General features: G+C 31.9%; 1 protein-coding gene across 1 annotated transcript; it reads left to right on the forward strand.

Annotated features, from left to right (window-relative positions):
• The first annotated feature begins 40 nt into the window (after positions 1–40).
• On the forward strand, positions 41–23382 carry LOC142342240 (uncharacterized). The gene is made up of 6 exons (XM_075393497.1): positions 41–270; positions 457–578; positions 5081–5235; positions 15843–15889; positions 17257–17362; positions 22927–23382. Exons 1-6 carry the CDS (start codon positions 196–198, stop codon positions 23151–23153), a joined length of 732 nt encoding a protein of 243 aa, XP_075249612.1. The 5' UTR covers positions 41–195; the 3' UTR covers positions 23154–23382.
• The last annotated feature ends 1764 nt before the right edge of the window (positions 23383–25146 follow it).

Genomic DNA, 25146 nt, shown 5'->3' on the forward strand with positions numbered 1-25146 from the left:
TCATTTGCATAATGGCTTGATATATAGAACTCTTCTGGACCTCACCCGATGAATAAATGTACAAGCTCAGTTCAGTGGACGGAACATAGAAAAATAAGAAAAAAACAATGTTGAGCGATGACTAAAGACTACTTAAACTTCCGCATATTCCCGCAGTGAATAAAATTATTGCTATTAAATTTGAAAAATTAGGTCATGGCTGTAAACAAGACCAACTTGTACTCTATTTATGGTGGGTACTGCTCTACTTCGATCATTAACATAACAAAGGTAGGTTCAAAAAGTACAAACTGTCAATAAATTTGATTATTAAAGTAATTTCCACAGTTTAATAAGTAACTAGTTCAATACCAACCCACGCAGTACACTTGTTAATATTCCGTTGACGTCATGATTTTGATGAAATATTGACTATCTTATGGGCTTAAACTAGATTGGCAGAAGCAGTCTTATCAGTTTAGTTTTCAACATCCAGTCAGAACAGTCGTCTTCGTGTCTATAACCAGGTGGTGTGAAAAACAAACTCCCAGCAATAGAAACAATTTCGTGCTCAGCAATCTTCGCAAGTTATCACTCAGGTAAGATTTCTCATCATATCTCCAGAAAATTTTAGGATCTTTCCCTTTTCGGAAAGAATACGTTTTTCAACCCCTAACTACCTCCACTCACCGATTTTCAACTAAATTGGGGAGGGAAGACAAACAGAAAAAATCCAAGTTTTCATTTGAAATTCTGATGGGTAACAACCCTACTTTAACTTAATAACATAATTTTGAATGATCTTGCAAAACGTGTTAACCAATTTGTCCGTCTTGCACCGGTCTTGCACGATCGCAGAAAACAAATGTTGATTTTGGGTGTGTTATTAAGTTTTTATGAAAAAGATATTATAAGAGTCCCCGCACCATATCCACAGAGAATATTAGGCCTGATTCAGACAAAAAATCAGAGAAGGTCCTAAGACCCATTGAGAGATTCAGTTACATAAAAAGCTGTGAAAACAAAATGATGTTCTCTCTATATTAGGAACCAAATGAAACTCAGCTCAAAAGTCCCCAACCGTTGATACACAAAAAAGGAAGACTCAGAGAAGAGATATGCCACAAAAATCCTTGCTGAATTCTTGAAGAAGACAAAAGTTTCAAAAATTACTTTTTCGGAAACTGGAAAACAATGATTTGAACCAACCGCAAATCAATTACACAAATCTTTTCCTTAGTTTTTTCTATAAGATTTGGGCTTTTATTTCGACTTTTTTTGAAGCTCACGACTTTCTCATGCAAATGAATTTTTGTGACAGAAAACGTGTAATTGAGTGCCAAATTTGTAAGAGAGTTGCCCTCATTAAATGAAAATCTCAGCGTCAACCTGACTCGAACCTTAACTCTGCTCAGAAAAACCCAAGACGGGTTCTGCGCGGACCAGAAAAACTCAAGTCTTGGCCTCTCTCTGCCCAGCAAGGTCCAAGGCTTGGTTCCGTCACCCAATTCTCGGCATCTCTCTGCCGAGACTTGGCCTCTGGAAAGTCTCTGAATCAGGCCTGATGGGCTCTGGGGGTTCGGTACGGGTCAACGATAGCAGTTTTTGTGGTAAAAAAGCAACCATTTTTATGGGATTTTCCATTTTGAATATTTTGATACATTTTTAAAAGCTGGCCATAACTCACTGACATAAAAAAAAATAACTGGTACTTGAATCGGTTTTATTCGTGTTTTGAATAGATTTTTAATCGTCATTCTAGGTCTTACATGATTATACCATGCCAGGTTACATAAACCCTGTAATTTCTTAGCAGTCATTCAAAGATCATGTGTTTGTTTCCCCGTTGTCATTAGGTATAAACCTTGATGACCTTATCATTGAAAACAAACTTTGCTGATTTGCGACTAAAATCTTGCAAGATTCTTGCATGAGGACGCTTTAATCAGTTTTTTTTAATGTGTTGCAGGAAATATTTCATTATGAATCCAAACTTTGTTCGCGCTTTACAGAATTCAAGCACGATTTTGAATTTATCCATATCTAAGGAAGCAATTTAGCACCAAAAAGTTCCTGTAATCATTCTTGTGATAAATTGGCAAAGTGAAAATTACCTTTTAATGAAATTTAGGAATGAAACAATAAAACAATGTAGGTACAGATAAGTTTTATTTTTTGCATTGAAAATAGAAGTTAGTAAATTACAAATGCCACGACAAAATTACCTTATACTGTTTTATCAAACTTGACAAATATTTGAATTATTCTAACGGAACCTTTAGCAAACTATAATTAATTGACGAATTACGGTTAGTTCAAGTTCGTGTTTTTTTTTAATTTTTTGTAATGAGATAAGTATGTGGTTATGTTCAAAAAAAGGTTCTTAATAGCTGCAAAACGGGTTTTAGTTGCATTGAACAGAGCATTCGAACAAAATTAAGATTGCTCAGCATATTTTTTTCACTTCGTTAGATGAACTGGTCCAATCATTAAGGACTGAAAGTTATAATAAATCCAACATTTATGGGCAACATTATCACCTAGAACTGTTGATAACGTATAACTCTAGAACTGATTTTCCATTTGTCAATTAAAATTATTCATTATTGTTCTGGCCCACAGAGCCGCAGATCTTCGATGGATCAAGGTTTCCTCGACAACTTTTAATTGAATTTTTGTTCCGATATTGACAATTTATTTTTTTTCTTTTTACACAAAAAATAAAATGAAATATGCATAGTTGGACTATCTGGACCAGTTTGAAAGGTAGAGTAGACGTAAAAACCTGCTGAACCAATCTTTATTTACTCAAAAAATGACTTGTTTCCTCCTGTTCGTGGTTCGTAAGAAATAGTTCTGGATCTAACAATATCAGCATACTTTCGCAAACTTTACAAGTCGATATTTACAAGAAATCGTATCTCTTGATCTTGACATATTAAGAATTTTGTTTGCCACAAAATTTTCACGCACTTATTTGGATTAATTGCATTTGTTAACAGCGTTGCAGAGACAGCAAGGCAAGTTTTGGTTTCATTGTTAATTTTTTTATAATTAAAATTTAGCTTTTTCTCCAAATACAAGAGAATCTGTTTTCATTTCAAGGTTCAATTAGAATAAGGTCCTTTTTTCAGATGAGTTCAAGTTATAAAATGTTGTGTTTTATTCTCATGGTTTCTGTGGCTCCGACAAATTGTTCTCGTATATTATTAACAAATCGTTGAATTTTGCCAGCATTTGATGTTCTTTTCGTAGCCTTATGAAAAAACTCATTTAATCAAATTTCTAATTGGGTACCTATTAAGTTATTATTGAAATTAATTGATTCTTTGAGTTGATACACAATGGTTTTCCGCTAATATAACTCGATATCCAAAATTCATTATATCTTTATGATAGATTGACTTTTTTTGTCAAACTAGCTGTTTCAGTAACTTACGGGAGACTGTTTTTGCTTCAAAAAATAAGTAGCAATAGCAGGACCGGCTTTGTTCTAATTGTGGAATCTTACCATTTGAATTCTGATTCCGATTGTAATTGGGCGCAATAATTTTTTAAAATGTTTTTTGTCTTCTTTACTTTACTTACAGATTTCAAATTAGAAAAGCCAATGAGCATGCATGAGAATATCAGAGAAAAGCGTGTATTTATTTTGGCTTCAACATCGTTTGATTCAAAATTGTTCGTTATATATTTAGTTCTGTGTATATTCGTTGTTATTTTGTAGTTTTTTGTTTATTCTCAATAGTTACTGGTCAGATTGGCTTCATAAGCAGTAGGAAATTAATATATCCCACAGTTTTCAGTTAAAAGTGTTTAATTGTTTTCATTGTTGTATCTCATAACTACTCATTTTTGTTGCCTTGATACTAAGCGCTTTAGAATTTTTTTTTAAGTTCTTGAGCGTTTTCAAGTTTTGGAGGTTTTTTTGATATTTTGTACGATTAGCACATAAATGGCACATTAATGACAAGTCGAGAATTGCGTTAATGGGCTTGAAAGGAGGCGCAAATGAGTATATTAAATTCTTTATTGAATAGATTATGATTTAATAGCTTTTGACACCGTTTTCCTCGTAAAGTTTAATTGAATTTCTGAATTTTTCTTTTTGTAGTCGAATTTGTTTTTTTTTGTAGTCGAATGAGTTGATAGCTAATGGTTTTCATGACTTTGAAGTTAACTTTTTTGAAAATTATTTTTCTTTAACTTTTTACTTTTTTTTCTACTTGTAAGCTATTTTCAATAAAAACAGGTCCACTTTTTGTTACTGAAATAAAAGTCAGTTGGTCCAGTCAGGTTTTTGTCCGATACTTCTTTGAATTTTCCATCAAGTTGATTTTTAGTAGAAATTGACAGACATTTAGTTTTTCGTCGTAATTATTGCTTGTTGTATTTATGCGATTTTGTTGTTTGTCTTGTCTCTTAATCTCCCTAATGAAATGTATCACGGGCCCTCTAATGAGTTATCATTTAATTTGTATAGTGGTTTGAGCTGAAGGCGATTTTTTAAATGAATACTTTTTATTCTCAGAAAACAGCTGTACATTTGAGTTAAATTATCAGGAACTCGGTTTTGATTTATAATATAGACTTTTTAAGCTAGAATCAGCCTTTTTGCTGTTTAAAAGTAGAAGTATGAAACGTTCACATTGGCAACAATTTGCAAAACTTAATTTGAAAAAGTTATAGACGCAATTTATTTTCAGATGAATTAGCATTATTAATTTAAAAATTTTTTTAGTTATATACTTTTCAGAATACAATAATTCTTAAAAATCGCGAAATAAATGCACTTAAACGTCGTTTGATTTTCAATTAATCTTTTCAGTCCTCTCAAAAATTTTTTGAAAGATTGATGACAACCTCAAAAAAATTACCGCAGAGTTGTTACAAATTTTACTGGTAATTACCATCATCTTCCGAGTTTTCGTAATTAACGAGGAAATCAAAATATTTGACCCATAGATATGCAATTCAATAAAGTTAATCACTTCTCTGCAAAGCTAATTTAGCTAACTTCTTGATTTCTTGCGAAGCAATCTAGTCAAAACGTGATCAATTTTTTGAACTACTAAACTCTTGAATGATTAATTTCTTTTAGATTCATGATGTCTATTGACTCGAGTACCTTGAAACAGATGTTTGTGGTTGCTGTTGGCTTTTTGATGGTGCCATTCAGTTTGTTGACGACAGCAGATGACACCACCCATGAATCATGCAACTTCCACCACCAGCAGGATGCCCGAACATTACAAAGTACATACACTCACTCGCTTATATTTAACACATATTGACAGACGCACCCAGGCACACCTTTCCTGTCTCTATTCCCATGATAGAAATCAGGACAAAATTTGACATTTATTTCGTAAGATGAGACCGTAATTGTCATTTATACACCGTCCTGTCAAGCATTCGTGCCTGTCGTTATGTACGCAGGAATTCTCGATTTTGTTGTTTAATTTCTTCAAAAAAACCTGCTTTGTTTTTTTTGTTCCCGAAAAAATGGTTTCATTTTGGTCGTTTTCATGAGTACTAAACACTGCTCGCATTACAATACATGTACAACAGCGGGCAGCTGCTACCAATATCCTACCACCATTTTTTTGCGTGATCACTTGAACAAAAAGATCTCAGCAACATATAGCCCAGGCAGAGAAATTTTTGCAAAATAGTGAAGGACAAACGGTAACCAGAAATGACAAGAGAAAAAACCCGCTCCTTCTTTTTACTAAAATTTACGACAAAGAATTAGATTTAAAGTCATAATTTTAGCGCTTTCACCGCGATATTAAATTTGAAAAAAATTGTGGAGAGTTATCTGACTATTCAATGATAGTTATTGCTTATTTGACTTAATGTTTGCGTTTCTAAACGTCGATCTTACATGAATTAACAGCCTCTACGCGTTGCTCTTGCAAATTGTCAACGCTTAAACCTTTCTCTGTGAGATCCAACAACTGACTTCATGCATGCTTGTCACTTCGGTACAACCAAACTTTTGTTTTCCTAAATAAATGTATTCTTTGAAATTCGGGCTCTAATATCACGCGCCTTATGTCGATTTGATTGCCCTGAAGTATATGGTGTTTCTAAGTGTAGATCTTACACAATTTTGCCGCTTTCAAACTTAAATCTTACATAAATTTACCATTTTTTCGCATTGTTCTTTCATAGTTTCAACGTTTAGACTTCGGCTCGTGGCATCACAATTTAGGGCTGAAAGACTTCTAGAAATTTCTTTTTTGAATTTAGGACTTCTGATAAATTAAAACAACCAAACCGAACCAAATTGTCTAGTCGCAAAAGACCTCATGTAGAAGAGAAAACAACTGTGTCTAATTTTGATTACGTTTGCATAACTAATTCATAAAAGTATTTTTTTGAAACTATTTTCCTCCAACAGCAGAATTGCTAATTTTCTTCAAGATGCACTGTACAAAATTGTCTTAGAATTTTAAAACAATTTAACCTATATCAATATGTCTTGTCCATTTTAACAGATCTTGAATAATTTTTTCGATAAAAATAGTTTTCAAATTTGTAATCCGTATCTTAGCAGAAACATCAAATTCTAACAGATGCACACTTTATGGGCAGTGATGAAAAATTCACAGCTCCTACCACTCCCCTCTACCCTCCATTGAAGTATTATGCAGCCATATGAAAAAACTCATATTTGCAACTCTCAAACCAGCGCTGAAATACTTTTTTTAAAGTCTTCTTAAGACTTTAAAACTAAATTTTCATTCCATACTTTCCATGATTTTCGATAGAAGCAATATTTCTTGCTTGACACTCAACACCCAGTTTTGCTTGACACTACACAATTCAGTAAAATAAAGATAATGAATAACCGCTGTTGAGAAAATTTTCAAAAAATGTTTGAAAGAAATATGCAAAAAATGATGGGACTTCACAGCAATTGGCGCTGGAACACGTAAATTGGCTGAATGCGACCGCAAATGTTGAGCGACAAAAAAGCGTTGAAAATTTGAGAGTCAATCATTAAAATTTATACTAAACGCTAACTTCAACGCTAATTTCAACTCTAAATTAAACGCCAATCAATCTTAATTTAAACGCTAATAAAACAATTATTTTTGTAAGATCAACGCCAAATTGAGCGCAAAATTTATGTACAATCAATGTTAAGAAATAGACGTCAAAATTTTGTAAGATCTAGACAAAAAAAAACTACATTTGATCTACAATTCTCAGCAATAAATTTTATGAAATGTCTAAAATTGAAAATGCCAAATTTATGTAACAATTACCCATAGAAACACCAAAACTATCAAAGGTCCAAGCTCAAAAACACGGAAATCAAGTAGAATCGACACTTACCATTGCTTGTGTAAGACAAAGGCCGAGAAACGACCAAATTATGTCAGATCAACACGTAGAAAATCAAAGCGTTGAACTGTGGAACATCAACCACTAAAAATATTTTTTTTTCTTTTCAACGCTTTTTTTTCTTTTTTTCTTTTTAGCATAGATGTTTTACATTTTAGAAGCATTCATACATTCATTGCCACTCTACATCTTTTCGCATTTGTTATCGCTGACATTCTGGCTCAGGAACCGGATAGTGTATTTGATGAGTGTATTTAACTGCAGATCGATAATGAAAAGACTTTCCAATGGCTTTCAAACAAAAAACAATATTAACAGGAAACAAAAAAAACGGTTGATAGAAAAGAAGAAAAAAAACTAATGCTGCAATCATCTATGGAAATCAAAGAAATTATTGAGTAATCTAACAGTTTCCCTGTTAGCGGGGTTTTATCTGACCGCCTGGAGAACTTCGTATGAAAAAAAAAAAGTTGAATTTGCTTAACCTAAACGCATATCTGCATATGTTGATAGAAAGAAATTTCACTGCTCCTACAATAGATCACCAACTAGTCAACAAAAATTTCACTCAAGGCCCTGCTTTACCAATGAATATGGCATCATGTGTCCAGAAAATGACACTATGTATCAGAAGAGATAAACTTTTCATCAATAAGAAGGCTTAAAATTCTCTTATGTTAGTGTTTCATCAACTTATATTCAAACCCTGATCTACTTATGTTTTCAATGGTCAGAGCAATAGAAAAACTAAGTTGCGGACAGATGAATAGAACTTTTAATTTGGCTTAATAGCCTTTTTTGTTTGACATAAAATTAAACAAAAAAAACTCTGCAACTCCATTTTTGATTTCTACACTTAGAAAAAGCTATTTAGCTGTTACAAAGCTGTTAAAATTAAAAATTTTATTCCATCAAAAAAACAGCAAGCTTTTTAGAAGAAGTTTAGCCAATATCTAGCACTTTATTTATAGAAAAATACATCCTTTTAACTAATGATTTCATAGATATGAAAGATAGTTGCATAATGTGAGAGTACATTCAAAGTAATAAAGGAAAAAGTGCAAAAGCATCGATAAACAAAAAACATTTCAATTTTAAAGAAGTTCTTAAAGAGATTTGTTTTCTCGATCAATTTGAAAATATCAATACAAAATGTGCAAACAAAAATGCGTAAGAAACTCAACTGAGCATCTTTCAAAACATCATCTGACATTTAAAAAATAAAGCTCTTCTACTCCTTCTTAGCAAAATCAACCTACTTTAGAAGTGAAAAAAGAAGAGATGAGAAGTATTTAAGGAACCATGAAACTCAACACTTCCTCAGAAATCAAAAGAATTGAAAAAAATGAAACCGTTCAAAATCGTATAAGATCAATATATTATGAATTGTAAGAGCAAACATTTCAAGAGGCTTTGATTTTGTTTTGTAACAATTAACTACATACTAGGTACACATTTTCCCTTCCAGAGGACATAAAGCTTACTCGTAAAAAAGCATTATCAAATCAGAAACTAGCTCATTGTGATGAGAAGAATTGGAATAAATTTGTTTGTGATCAGACAAAAAACAACACGTAATTAATTTGAATTTAACTTGGTAATGATTTCACTTTTAAACAGCAGTTTGATTCTTTCTCGCGTAAATCTTTATTTAACTACAACCTTACACATCGATGTACACGTGACATTAAGTTAGAAAACATAGTGGAGAGTTATCTAAATATTCAAAGATAGTTATTGCTTATTTAACAGACCGTTTGTGTTTCTAATTTTAGATTTTACATAAATTAAGAGCTTCCAAGCGTTGCGCTTGCAAGTTTTTAACGCTTAGACTTTTCTCTGTGGGATCCAATAACTCACCTTCTGCACGCTTGTCACCTCTGTACAACCATAATATTATTTAAATAAACAAATGTAATCATTGAAATTTGAACTCTAATATCACTTGTCTTGCATCATTTTGATTGCAATGAAATGTTTTGCGTTTCTAAGAGTAGAATTTACACAATTTCGCCGCTTTCAATCTTATATCTTACATAACTTTACTATTTTTAAGTATTGTTCTTTCATATTTTCAACGTTAAGACTTTTCACAATTATGGCTGAAAAACTTCTAGAAATTTGTTTTCGAATTTAGGACTTCTGATAAATTAAAACAACTTAACCGAACTGAATTGTTTAAAATTGTCAAAAGAGCTCAAGTAGAAGGGAAAACCACTGTGTCTAAGATTGATTATGCTTAAAAAATTGATGACAGTTTCGTTTTTTAATCTCTTTTCATCTAACAGCGGAATTGTTAATTTTCTTCTAGAAATACGCAATGAACTTTCATTGAGTTTTTAAACAATTTAAACTATATAATATTGCCTTGTCCATTTTAATTGATCTTGATATTTTTTTTTTCGAAAAAAAGAGTTTTCAAATTTGTAGCTTAAATCTTAGCAGAACAACAAATTCCAACAGATGCTCACTTTATGAGCAAGGAAGAAAATTCACAAGTCCTCCAATCGCTCCTCCGATCCTTCATTGAACTGTAATGCAGCCAAATGAAAACTCAAATTTGCAACTCTCAAACCAGATCTAAAATCCTTCGTTTTAAATAATTTAAGACTTCGAAACTAAATTTTGATTGCATACTTTTCCTATTCCAAGTCGTTTGGTAGGATCACAATTTCTTGCTTGACACTCAAAACGCGGTGCACAGTCCATTAAACGAAGATAATGAATAACTCCTGTTCAAAAAATTTTCATAGAAATGTTTAAAAATGGAATTTGCAAAAAATGACGAGCCTTCACAACAATATGCGCTGCAACGCATCAATCGGCTGAATCCAATGGGGAAAGTTGCGCCACAATGAGGCAGTGAAGTTTTCAAAGATCATCATTAAATTTGACGCTAAATTTTGTAAGATCAACGCCAAATTAATCGCAAAATTGCAGTACAATCAACGTTAAGATTTAGGCGTTGAATTTTTGTAAGATCTATGCAGACAAAACTAAGTTTTTTCTACACTTGTCAACAACGAATGTTATAAAAAATCTCAGATTGGAATTGCCGAAATTATGTAAAATCTACCATTGAAAACAGCAAAACTATCAAAGGTCCAAGCTTAAAATTACTGTAATCATCTAGAATCAACACTAAAAACCGCTTCTGTAAGATCTATGCCTAGAAACAACAACATTGTGCGAGATCAAAGATTTACGTAGAAAATCAAAGCGCTGAATTGTGGAACATCAATCACTAAAAATATTTCTTTTCTTTTCATCGCTTTTAGCACAGATCTTTTTACATCTTTAATGCATTCATACATTCATTGCCACTCCACATAATTTCGCATTTGTTATCGCTGACAATCTGGCTCAAGTACCGGATAGTATATTTGATGAGTTTATTTAACTGCAGATCGCTAATGACCAGAAAGACTATCAAATGGCTTTCAAACACAAAATAATTATCAGGAAACAAAAAAAGGGTTGACAAAAAAGAAACAAAAAACTAATGCTGCAATGATCTATGCAAATCAAAGAAATTATTGAGTAATCTAACAGTTTCCCTGTTAGCGGGGTTTTATCTGACCGCCTGGAGAACTTCGTATGAAAAAAATAAAAGTTGAATTTGTTTAACCTAAACGCATATCTGCATATGTTGATAGAAAGAAATTTCACTGCTCCTACTATAGACCACTAGCTAGTCAACATAAATTTTACTCAAGGCCCTATTGTACCAAAGATTACTGTATCATGTGTACGGAAAATGACACTATGTATCAGAAGAGATAAACTTTTCATCAATAAGAAGGCTTAAAATTCTCTTTTGTTAGTGTTTCATCAACGTACATTCAAACCCTGATTTATTCATGATTTCAAAAGTCAGGGCAATAGAAGAACTAAGTTGCGGACAGTTGAATTGAACTTTTAATTTGGCTTGGTAGTTTTTTTTGTGACATAAAAACAAACAAAAAACCTTTACAACTCCATTTTTGATTTCTATACTTAGATAAAGCTACCTATCTGTTACAAAGCTGTTAACAAATAAAACATTTGTTCCTTCAAAAAAACTATAATCTTTTTTGAAGAAATTTAGCTAATATCTATTATTTAGTTCTTTATTCATATAAAAATACACACTTTTAACTACTGATTTCATAGATATTAAAGGTAGTTGCATAATGTGAGAGTATTTTCAGAGTAGTTTAGGAAACCGTGCAAAAACTATTCAGTTCTTAATCATCGATAACGAAAAAACATTTCAATTTTAAAGAAGTTTTTGAAGAGATTTTTTTTCTCGATAAATTCGAAAAATCAATACAAAATGTGCAAACAAAAATGTGCAAGAAATTGAACTGAGCATCTTTCAAAACATCACTTGAAATTTAAAAATTAAAGCCTTTCTGTTTGTTCATTCTGAGCAAATTAAACCTATTTTAGAAGTGAAAAAAGAAGAGATGAGAAGTGTTCAAGGAACCATGAAACTCCACATTTGCTCGAGAAATCAAAAGAAATGAAAAAAAAAATGAAACCGTTCAAAATCTTATAAGATCAATTTAATATGAATTGTAAGAGCAAACCATTCGAAAGGCCTTCATTGGGTTTTTACACAATTTAAACAACAGAAAAATGTCTGGTCCATTCTATTTGATTTGTATAATTTTTTTTTTGAAAATAGGGATTTCAAATTTGGTAGCCTAAATCTTAGCAAAAACAACAAATTCTAACAGATGCACACTTTATGAGCAATGACGAAAATTCACAAGACCTCCTATTGCTCCCCTCTATCTTTCTTTGAATTATAATGCAGCCAAATGCAAAATCTCAATTTCGCAACTCTCAAACCAGATCTAAAAACCTTTGTTTTAAAAAATTTTAACAATTGAAAACTAAATTTTCATTGTATATTTTTTTTCTATTCCAAGTTTTTTTAATTGGAGCACGATCTCTTCCTTGACACTCAAAACGCGGTGCACAGTCCATTAAACGAAGTTAATTAATAACTCCTGTTTAAAAAATTTCCATAAAAATTGTTTAAATATAAAATTTGCAAAAAATGACGAGACTTCACAACAATTGGCGCTTCAACGCATCAATTGGCTGAATGCAATTTTCGAATGTTGAGCCACATTGAAGCGGATGAAGCGGTGAAATTTTGAAAGACCATCATCAAATTTGACGCTAAATTCAACGCTAAATTAAACGGTGATCAATGTTAAATTAATCGCTAAATTTTGTAAGATCAACGCCAAATTGATCGCAAAATTTCAGTACAATCAACGTTAAGACTCAGGCGTTCAATTTTTGTAAGACCAGACAATAAAACCAAGTTTTATTATCTCAGATTGGAAATGCCAAAATTATGTAAAATCTACCCTTGAAAACATCAAAACTATCATAGGTCCAAGCTTAAAATTACTGTAATCGACACTTACAAATGCTTCTGTAAGATCTATGCCTAGAAAAAACAAAATTATATAAGATCATTACGTGGAAAATCAAAACGCTGAACTTTGTATTATCAACAACTAAAAATATGAGTTTTTTTTCTTATCAACGCTTTTTGCATAGATCTATTATATTTTAAAAGCATTCGCTGCCACTCTGAATATTTTTGCGTTTTCTAGCGCTGACATTCTGGCTCAGAAACCGGATAGTACATTTAATGAATGTATTTAATTGAAGTTTGATGTTGGCCAGAAAAACTTTCAAATGGCTTTCAAACAGAAGAAATATTAACAAGAAACAAGAAAAAAGTTGACAGAATTGAAACGAAAAAAAAAAACAATTGCTGCAATGATCTATGGAAATCAAAAAACTTATTGATGAATCTAGGATTTCATTGTAAAAGTCTCCTTGTTTGCGGGATTTTATCTGACCACCTGTAGAACGTCGTATGAAAAAAATAGCGGAATTTGTCTAACCTAAACGCATATCTGCATATGTTATCACAAAAAATTCAACTGCTCCTACAATAGAACACTAGCTAGTCAAAACAAATTTTACGCAAGGCCCTGTTGTAACAATGTTTACGGTATCACGTGTCCGGAAAATCACACTATGTATCAGAGGAGATAAACTTTTAATCAATAAGAAGGCTTAAAGGTCCCTTTTAATAGAGTTTCATCAACTTAAGTTCAAACCTTGAACTATTAATGTTTTCTAAAATCAGAGAAAAAGAAAACTAAGTTGCGGACAAAAGAATAAAAATTTAAAGTTGGCTGGAATGTGTTTTTTGACAAAAAAAAACAAACTAGCAACCTCTGCAACTCCATTTTGAATTCTAAACTTAGACAAAGCTATTAACCTGTGCTATGGCTGTTAAAAGCTAAATTTTTGTTTCTTCAAAAAATTATAAGTTTTTTCGAAGCAATTTAGCTAATACATGGAACTAAATCCTTAAAAAACAAGTAAGCTCGGTAATGTGCGATTGCACATAGGGCTCCGAACTCGCTCATCCGCATTTTTGTCATAATTGTCTACCAAATGAGGAACAGAAAGAAAACCCCAAAAATTCAAGTATTTTTAAAAAAAAATTTTCCGAACAAAAAGTTAGCCTCCGATGCAAATACATCAGAGGAGTAAAAAAAAGATGCATTAGATTGCTATGATATGCCAATGTTAAGAAAGCAAGTCAGAACGAACAGCAAAATCAAACAACAACAAACATTAATTACATCAAAAAACTTATGTCCGTCTTAAAAAAAATTTTAATAACAAAGTCAAAACAGCGTCAGATGGAACTGAAACTAAACAAACTGACTTGTAATTTACCAGAAAAGATATTGGACCACTTCATAATAAGGCTTAGTAACACTTAGACGATAAAGAACAAAAACATCAAATTTTAAAACTTCGCTCAGAATTTTTTTTGAAAACAATTGATTTCAAAGTAATGAAAACCATTAGAAATCAACTAAAATACCCCGTAGGTTTACGATTACCAGTGTTTTAATCGTTATGATTGGTCCAAGGTGGGTCCAAGATTGGTCCAAAGTTAGCTCTGCTAATTCTGATAGTCCCTTTTTAAGTCTACAAAGGTTATGTTAGTGGTGTTGGGGTGTGTACTTCCTGCAAATTCAATCGAAGTGGACTAAAGAAACTTATTTTGTGCTGTTTTTGATAAAAAAGTCTGAAATTTGAAATATTTCGCCAGAATTGATCTCAAAAAAACTAAATAAAATTAGTCAATATTATTTTTTTATCTTTCAAAATGAAATCGCTAATGCTGTTCATCCTTTTTTAAGTCGACAAAGATTGTGTAAGTGGTGTTTGGGTGTGTACTTCCTGAAAATTCCATCGAAGTGTTCTAAAGGAACTTATTTCGTGATGTTCTTGAAGAAAAAGTCTGAATTTTGAAATATTTTGCCAGAATTTAAGACAAAAATTAAATAAAAATAACCAACAATCTTTTTTTTCTATAAAAATAAAATAGAACAACAGTTTTTTGTAAAAAGTTAACAAATTTTAGCAAAATTAGCGTAATTTTAGTAGAAAAAATTCCGGAAAATGTGAATGAAATCATCGGAATTCACTCTATTTTCTCAAAAACTTAAACCTCGTCCCTGTAAAAAACTAACTTCAAAAAAAATCGTTTTAATTCCATATTCTGCGCTGAACAAGCTTTCTAATGATACCATTTTCAACTCTCTACAATGAATATATCGATCGGCCAAATTGTCTGAACAACAAGAACCATTTGAGTATATAGTTCCTCCCCCCTCGGAACCAATACACCCTTTTAACTCCTGAGTTCATAGAAATTAAAAGTAGTTGCATAACGTGAAAATAATTTCAGAGTAGTTTAGAAAACCGTGCAAAAACTATTTACTTCTTAAGCATCGATAACCAAAAATCATTTCAATTTTAAAGAAGTTTTTGAAGAGATTTTTTTCTCAATAAATTCGAAAAATCAATACAAAATGTGCAAACAAAAATGCGTAAGAAACTCAACTGAGCATCTTTCAAAACATTACCTTACATTTAAAAAATAAAGCTCTTCTACTCCTTCTTAGCAAATTCAACCTATTTTAGAAGTGAAAAAAGAAGAGATGAGAAGTATTTAAGGAACCATGAAACTCCACACTTCCTCAGAAATCAAAAGAATTGAAAAAAAAATGAAGCCGTTCAAAATCGTATAAGAGCAAACATTTTAAGTGGCTTTGGTTTTGTTTTGTACAGATTTCCTACTTATTGCGTACACGTTTTTCCTACCAGGGGACATAAAGCGCACCCATGAGAGAGCATTATCAATTCAGAAACTAGCGCATTATGATGAGAAGAAATGGTATAAACTTGTTTGTGATCAGACAGTAAACAACTCGTAATTAATTTGACTTCAACTTTGTAATGATTAAACTTTTAGACAGCAATTTGATTTTGTCGCTTGCAAACCTTAATTTTAGCCCAACCTTATACATCCGTGTGTTTTTTTCGTTTGATCATTAACTACACCTGGGTGTGATAAGGCTATATTGATTTGATACAGATTTATTTTTCGTGCTTGTTTGTTTCAGATCTATATGACGAAATGTTGACGAGCAATTACGCATCCAATATAACGGTAATCGATTTTCAACTGTCTTTTAACTAATCAAAGAGGATAGTTAACGTGCATTTGCCCATATATGACTTGACATGATGGTGGAGATAACCGAAAAGCACTCTGCGATGCTTTTGAAAATCTATTTGGGATCATCTAAGTAAATATGTTTTAGAGTGATTCCTTCCTAAAAACAGAAATCCATTTCCACAAACTTTCAAAACTGACCGACCAGTTTTGAGAGAAAATCGCTCGAAAACTAAATAAGGAGTTCACATAGTGATGTTAATAAAATGCTCGAGAAAAAAAATGGCCCTGCATTTGTATCAAAAATGGTCACCCAAAGGTGTAAAAAAATAACGACTTTCAAAAACTGGGCAAATATTACCATGTTTAGATCCAAGTGGTCGTGAAAAAGAAAAAAATATGACTGATTCTTTGAAGAAGACGGCGTTTACTTTTTCGAATTACTTTTCCAACGTACTCAAATTACTCCTTTGGAAAAACACTATCCTGGTAAACGAGAAATATGATAACTGAATATCCTCCCTCCCTTTTTAGTACTTATACATTTATACGCTTATACATTACATAAGCCTATCTTCAGACGGAAAAAAGGATTTTTTTTTCAATATTTGGAAGTAAATGTTTTCTCACATCAAAAAATTGTGAATATCTATTTGGCGATTGATTCAGTTGGCCATGAGCATTTGATTGGTATATCTTTTGTATCTCTCCACAAAAATATCGATCGTTCAGAACTGGCTTAAAAGAAAAAGTGGGCCCGCTACGAAGTTCCCCATCCCATTTCATTGAGAGTTGGAACTCATAACTGATTCTTTGATTAAAGACAATTTTAAAATGGGTTTGACGAAAAATAAATTGACAGTAATTTTTTTTACCATATTGTACAGGAAAAAAAAATTTTAAAAAATTTTCATTTATCTAACACTAGCCAATATTGATTAGCTATGTTGTAATATTCCGGCGGATAATGCCAACATCTTTCACGACCAAGCATAATGTTGAAAAATTACCACTGTTTTTCACGCTTGCTCAGAAATGGGCATCGTAAATAATAGTAACACATATTTGCACGCCTGAGATCTGAGCTAATTTTCATTGCTATCACTATTGTTCAAACACGATCAAAACTGTAATCCTAAAACATGGGTCGAGATTAGATGTGACATTTGCGAGTAAATTCACTTGAGGAAAGGGTCGGTTTTTCTGCGCAGGTGATATCATATTCCCATCATGTTTCTGATGTACTACACAATTTTGGAAAAGCTTCACAATTTTTCAATAGAATTAAACATGACTTCGAACATGTTTTCCTTCAGTTTGAGGATAAGTGAGTTTTTAATTTTCCTTGCATGTATTAACAGGTCACTGAGATATGTCCTACTGCAGGCTATTCACAGGGATGTACAACTGGAGAGGTGAAATTGTACGATTCCAATCATTGCGTCAACTGTCCTTTTAATCATACAGGTAAGCAACAAACGCCCCCAATGATTTCATGATTCCCCAGTGTTCCCCAACTAAAATGATTAAAATTACTCTTGCCCTATCTGGTTGAATTTTTCTACGAAGGGATTGATCAGAATATTACAATTATACTGTTTTCATAGTATACTTTACAACAAAGTTTAGTATAATAGTTCTTTTTCCTTTGTTGCCATATTTCACATTTCGTAAGGCCAATTTTTATGCATAAAGATACGTTTTGTGGAATTAAAGAGGCAGAATGGACCAAATGGGCCACTTTTCTGGTAGGGGCACTGGCTTGCATGATATTGCAACTTCTGGTAGGATTCTGAGGTTGTAACCTGTAGTCTTATAAAACGTCGTGTCAAAAGTTTTATCTTGGAACATCTTTTCCCCTTGGGTTCTTTTACAATAAAATTTCCATCTTAACTTTTTAATTTATCGTGTTAGATTAAAAAATATTAAGAAAATATTTTCAGCAGTTTTCCAGAGCGAGTTATCGATGTTTAAACTTTTGTTAATTTTAGACCGATTTGCATTATTTTCATTCACATTTTCCGGAATTTTTGCATAAAATTTCGTCAATTTTGCTAAAATATGTAACATTTGTTGAAAATAGTATTGCCGATCTAATTTTTAAAGCACAAAATTTTTTGCTGACTATTTTTTTTAAATTTTTTTGGTTAAAATTTTGGCTAATTATTTCATCAAAAATTGCCCGAAATAAGATTATTTAGACCACTTTGATTGAATATGCCGGCAGTACACACCCAAAAACCACAAACACAATCATTGAAGACTCATTGTGCTCCTACTTCAACTTCCATTGAGGGTGCTCTGTAAAAAATTTTTTGCTAACTTTACTTGTTTATTATCCCAAAAGTAGCATTCATTTTTGATTTTTTAACTAATAATTTATCAATATCTATGATTTTTAAAAAACTAAGTTCCCTAATGGACAAATAACATTAGCAGGGCAAGTTTAAGACCAATCTTGGACTGTTACAATCCAAAAATATGTCCGGTTGTAACTTGTCGGTCTTTCATAGAAAGAAGATTTTGAAATTTTTTTATATTAATTAATGAACAGAATATTTCAAATCAAAGCTCACTAGTGACAGGTCTAATAGCGTTCCTGAGCAGCTGCAATTTAATTCATCTGGTTTTTTTATTTGGAAGCTTATGGTCATTTTGATTTTTAAAGACTCTGGTTTTTAAAAAAAATGGCTTATTGAACTTAGCCCCCATTTTTTCTTAATTTTTTCAATTTATGGCTTAGTGTCAGCAAAGAAGTAAGCAGTTCCTTCTATTCAATTAAAATTTAATTTTCGTTGCGGTTTTACGCCTAATGCTATGGTTTTCTGTCTTCGATGCTACCACATATCACAATCTTTTTTTTAGGCATATGCCCAGTTTTCACGTTTTTTTTTTGTTTTGTCATATCGTCAATTTATTGACAGTTAACATAAAATTTTATTAGAATTCAAAATAAGGCTTATTTGAGCATATCAAAAACTTATAAGATATCGATTCAGGTTTTAAAATCTTCGACGCCACTTTCTCGAAATAATTAAATTTTCATAATTGAATTTTTCAGTTTTGTCTTTAAACTTTTCACTTTGTCTTTTTAGTGGGATGAAGTTTTCTGAATAATGAAAATTTTCATCTGATTTTATAAAAAATAAATGAGGCAATATTCTGATTTTAGTCGATAACTGATGGGTGTCATGATTTTGAGAAAAATTGTTTAAAAAAAACATTTTTGATTTCTCAATTTTTTTTTACTATTTTTACTATTGTCGGTAATTATAGGTCATATATGACTTTATTGGTGTCACAAAAAACTGTGACAAGGTAGTGATGTCCACAAAATCTAATATTCTAAAGAGTTCGTTATGACTACTGCCTTCTACATGTGTTTTTCTCAATAAAAAATAATTAATTTTTTATTTTCGCATATTTGACGTTATTTTTTTTAGCCGAAGGACATTTTAACGATCATTGAAAGTCTTACGGACTTCCCTTGTACGAATAAACGGTTCTATTTGTTTTTTTTTCATTCTGTTTTTAATGACTTTCATGACTTTGGAAATTTTTTTTTTCAAAATTAACAAATTATTACTTAATTTTGCCCTTTTTCCTTTTTTGTCTACTTGTTACCTAGCATCTTTAAAGTCACATGCGACATTATCTGTGTTTGACGAAGGCACAATCAAACATATTTTGGCGGGCAAAATGTGGCTTTACCGCTTCGACTGCATTTTCTGGCAAGTTTTAATTGATTTTTTGTTTGTTATCTATTTGTTGTTCTTTTTGTAACCGAGTAAAAAACTGAATAACGCCAGTCTTATTGCCCTTCTATAAAAACATAGGTAATCGTAATTGTGTTGGCTATTTTCAGTTGATTTCAAGGGTTTTGATTACTTTAAAGTTATATGTTTTTTAAAAAAATCATACGCGAATTTTTAAAAATTTACTGTTTTCGATCTTTTTTGTCTAATTGTTACCGAGCCTTATTATGAACTGGTCCCATATCTTTCCTAGTGGATTACAAGTTACGTTTTTTAGTTTCAGTTTTATTTGACGCTTTTTTTGACTATGTTGTTTTGTTTTGTTTTTTAAAATGGCATAATACTTTGGATCTAATTAATAACTGTAACAGTTGTTGAAGATAGTATTGCTGATCTAATTTTTAAAGCACAAAAATTTTTTGCTGACTATTTTCATTTAATTTTTTGGCTAAAGTTTTGGCTAATTATTTCATCAAAAAATGCCCGAAATAATTTTATTTAGACCACTTTGATTGAATATGCCGGCAGTACACACCCAAAAACCACCAACACAATCATTGAAGACTCATTGTACTCCTACTTCAACTTCCATTGAGGGTGCTCTGTAAAAAATTTTTTGCTAACTTTACTTGTTTATTATCCCAAAAGTAGCATTCATTTTTGATTTTTTAACTAATAATTTATCAATATCTATGATTTTTGAAAAACTAAGTTCCCTAATGGACAAATAACATTAGCAGGGCAAGTTTAAGACCAATCTTGGACTGTTACAATCCAAAAATATGTCCGGTTGTAACTTGTCGGTCTTTCATATTTGACGTTTTATTTAGCCGTAGGACATTTTCAGGATAATTGAAAGTCTTACGGACTTCCCTTGTACGAATAAACGGTTCTATTTGTTTTTTTTTCATTCTGTTTTTAATGACTTTCATGACTTTGGAAATTTTTTTTTTCAAAATTAACAAACTATTACTTAATTTTGCCCTTTTTCCTTTTTTGTCTACTTGTTACCTAGCATCTTTAAAGTCACATGCGACATTATCTGTGTTTGACGAAGGCACAATCGAACATATTTTGGCGGGCAAAATGTGGCTTTACCGCTTCGACTGCATTTTCTGGCAAGTTTTAATTGATTTTTTGTTTGTTATCTATTTGTTGTTCTTTTTGTAACCGAGTAAAAAACTGAATAACGCCAGTCTTAATGACCTTCTATAAAAACATAGGTAATCGTTATTGTGTTGGCTATTTTCAGTTGATTTCAATGGTTTTGATTACTTTAAAGTTATATGTTTTTTTAAAATATCATACGCGAATTTTTAAAAATTTACTGTTTTTCATCTTTTTTGTCTAATTGTTACCGAGCCTTATTTTGAACTGGTCCCATTTTTTTTCTAGTGGATTACAAGTTACGTTTCTTAGTTTCAGTTTTATTTGACGCTTTTTTTGAGTATGTTGTTTTGTTTTGTTTTTTAAAATGGCATAATACTTTGGATTTAATTAATAACTGTAACAGTTGTTGAAAATAGTATTGCTGATCTAATTTTTAAAGCACAAAAATTTTTTGCTGACTATTTTTATTTAATTTTTTGGCTAAAGTTTTGGCTAATTATTTCATCAAAAATTGCCCGAAATAAGTTTATTTAGACCACTTTGATTGAATATGCCGGCAGTACACACCCAAAAACCACCAACACAATCATTGAAGACTCATTTTACTCCTACTTCAACTTCCATTGAGGGTGGTCTGTAAAAAAATTTTTGCTAACTTTACTTGTTGATTATCCCACACTTAGCGTTCATTTTTGATTTTTTAACTAATAATTTATCAATATCTATAATTTTTGAAAAACTAAGTTCCCTAATGGACAAATAACATTAGCAGGGCAAATTTAAGACCAATCTTGGACTGTTACAATCCAAAAATATGTCCGGTTGTAACTTGTCGGTCTTTCATATTTGACGTTTTATTTAGCCGTAGGACATTTTCAGGATAATTGAAAGTCTTACGGACTTCCCTTGTACAAATAAACGGTTCTATTTGTTTTTTTTTCATTCTGTTTTTAATGACTTTCATGACTTTGGAAATTTTTTTTTCAAAATTAACAAATTATTACTTGATTTTGCCCTTTTTTCTTTTTTTGTCTACTTGTTACCTAGCATCTTTAAAGTCACATGCGAAATTATCTGCGTTTGACGAAGGCACAATCGAACATATTTTGGCGGGCAAAATATGGCTTTACCGCTTCGACAGCATTTTCTGGCAAGTTTTAATCGATTTTTTGTTTGTTATCTATTTGTTGTTCTTTTTGTAACAGCGTAAAAAACTGAATAAAGCCAGTTTTAATGCCCCTCTATAAAAACATAGGTAATCGTAATTGTGTTGGCTATTTTCAGTTGATTTCAATGGTTTTGATTACTCTAAAGTTATATGTTTTTTTTAAAAATCATACGCGAATTTTTAAAAATTTACTGTTTTCGATCTTTTTGTCTAATTGTTACCGAGCCTTATTTTGAACTGGTCCCATATTTTTTCTAGTGGATTACAAGTTACGTTTTTTAGTTTCAGTTTTATCTGACGCTTTTTTTGACTATGTTGTTTTGTTTTGTATTTTAAAATGGCATAATACTTTGGATCTAATTAATAACTGTTGTTGTTGTTGTTTGATTTTGCTGTTCGTCTTGACTCGCTTTCCTAACATTGGCAGATGTCGTCAATCTAATGCGTTGTTTTTACTGCTCTGAGCTATTTGCTTTGGAGGCTAACTTTTTCTTCATACACCGGTTTTTGAAAACTACTTGAATTTTTGGGGGTCTTCTATCTGTTACCTCATTTGGTAGACAGTTATGCCAAAGTTGAGGATTATCGGGGTCGGAACCTTACGTGCAATCGCTCATTATTGAGCCTCCTTGTTTGATTTAGCAACAAAATAGCAGCTGGTATTATCACCATCACTTGGCAAACCTGACGAGTACGAATGGTTGTAAACTTGCAAGAACTAAGAAAGTTTCGTACTAGTTCTTACAAAGCCTTACAAGACTTACGTCGCCTTACAAGCTTGCATGGTTTTCTATCAATAATTGACAAGTTTTTTTTTTAAAATACACTTAACTTGTTAGTTCTTATGTTACCAAGTTTGCCCCGGTTAATGCACTATATCCTTTTCACCCAAATGTTCGACATACAATGCCTCGACATGTATGCCTACTTTTAACAAATTACCAAATAAGAATTCAACTGTTTTCTTTACTATATGTTTGTTTTCTTGGCTTCTTCAGTGTGCACGTGTAAGAGCTGTACCATATATGGACCGAACAAAGAGGTGCACACTGGGCAGTGCAAGCCAAAACTGATCGAGCATCTCAAAATAACAACATGCACAGCAAATACCTGTGGTGGAGTTCAGGCACAACATGCAGTCAATGATTTTCTCTCTGTGGGTTGTTTTTGCGACATCGGTAACACCACTGACACTCAACATGTGGGAAGAGACTTAATGCAGTGAAGATAAGGGGAAAAAATTCGAAAAAATGACATCTGGAATTTCAACTTTTCAGAAGCAAGTACAAGATATCCGTCTTTCTTCGGTGCTAAACATCTATATATAAACGTCTAACACAATTCAAATTACCAATTGTATTGGTTATACAAATTATATATACCATCTCTGAATAGTTATCACTGATTTGCAACAAAATGGTAATTCTTCTCAACAACACCACCAGCGATAAATAAAAAAGATTGAAGTTCAGATATGTTTTCCTTTTCATGTCGTATTACCTTGCAGCACCTCTACTGAGCGGGATTGGGGTACCCGGCCCTTTCTGGCACAAATTTTATCACCATTTATTTTTATCAGGGTCAAATTGACACATTTAGGAAAAAAGAATTTTCCTATGAAATTTCTGCTGTCTCTAACCTTGTACTACAAGTGCACCATCGATCAGAGGCAATTAGCAAAAACAAAGTATGAACGTTCATGTTACTTTGCTCATGAAACTTTTTTTTCGAATTTCCTTAGTTTGTAAACCAAATTGTCTAAAATTCCAGTTCTGTTCAGTATATCATTTCTGACCTGAAGATATGATGAAACCGGGATTGACAAATTGTTTCTGTAACAACGCCAAAAAATTAACGAAAGAAAAAAATTTATTTTTATAACTATATAACTATATATAGGACAATAATAACAAATTTTCAATTATTAAAACCGTATCCATAAAACGTCTTATTTGAGTCAAGCAAACCTCTGGTTTCTATACTAATTTTTTAAGTTTATTGAAACCATTTTGTAGGCATTGTCAATTTGCAAACAAAAATAATCGAAGTTAAAAAAACTAACATTTTTTATGCATTTATTGTTATGCAGAAATAAATACACTCGAAAAACAGATCTTACTACATTATACAAATAAATGGGAGCGAGTTTTTATGATAACAATGAGGCTTGGTAATATGCGTTTGCATAAATTGTTCCGACACCACTGTTACACCTTTTTGAAATAGTGGCGACCAAATAATGAAGAGATAGAAAACTTTCAAAATTTCACCCATTGTTCAGCAGACCACTAAAAAATAAAGTATTGACGCGATTGTCAGCCAATAGTAGCTGCTACAGTTGAGAGGTATCAACTGAAATGATTGCAACGATTCATATATACCTCGTGATAGATAATTGGGACGGAAGACGGAATCTAAACAGTTAATTTGTACATCATAACAATTTGTCAGTATCTTGATTATGTCCTACAACTACAAGATTAACATTAAAAGCGGACAAAAAAGTCCTCAAAAGAACAAATATAATTGCAAGAAAATGGTGTCGCAGCCGTTAAAGAGCAATTATCTATATAAAGAGGACATTAGAATGTTCATTTCGGCAAACTTTTGACACCGATTGGAGTGTGATCTACAACAATTATGTACAACTAAAATACATAATTGTTCCAAATATTTGTCAAATAGATTCTTTGATAAATCAAATGTTTCGAAATATTGAAAATATACAAGAAAATTGGATACATATTGATTTAAATTAACTATAAACCCTCGAAAAGGTAATTCAAAAAAATACATATGAAGCCAAAACAAAATTAGACATTTCTCAGTTTAAAAAAACTTTTCAGCAGTTTTCCGGTGCTTATTTCTGGCAAACAGAAACCAAGTGGTCCACTAACATATTTTCACCATATTTGATGCGATAGCCTGTAATGCTAAAAAATTAGCAAAAGTTTAGCAAAAGCACAGACCAAGCCGTCCAGCAACCCTCTTCATGTTTTTAGGTTCACCTCCCATCTGAGCGAATCCACAGGCTTAAAATCTAGTTACCATTAGAGGAATATTTTCCAAGCCAAAGTAAACTAAAGCATCCGTGCACAGACCAACTGAGGTCCTGCTCTTTGAGATGTTGTGCCCCGAGAGCTTCAAGTCTGTTTCTCTTAACCATTTTTAGGTACCAGCAGAGCAAGTGTTTTCTGGAGCAAACATGTAGTGTAGCC

Source organism: Convolutriloba macropyga, chromosome 7 (assembly GCF_964194025.1).
Source record: "Convolutriloba macropyga chromosome 7, txConMacr16.3, whole genome shotgun sequence".
NCBI lineage: Eukaryota > Metazoa > Xenacoelomorpha > Acoela > Convolutidae > Convolutriloba > Convolutriloba macropyga.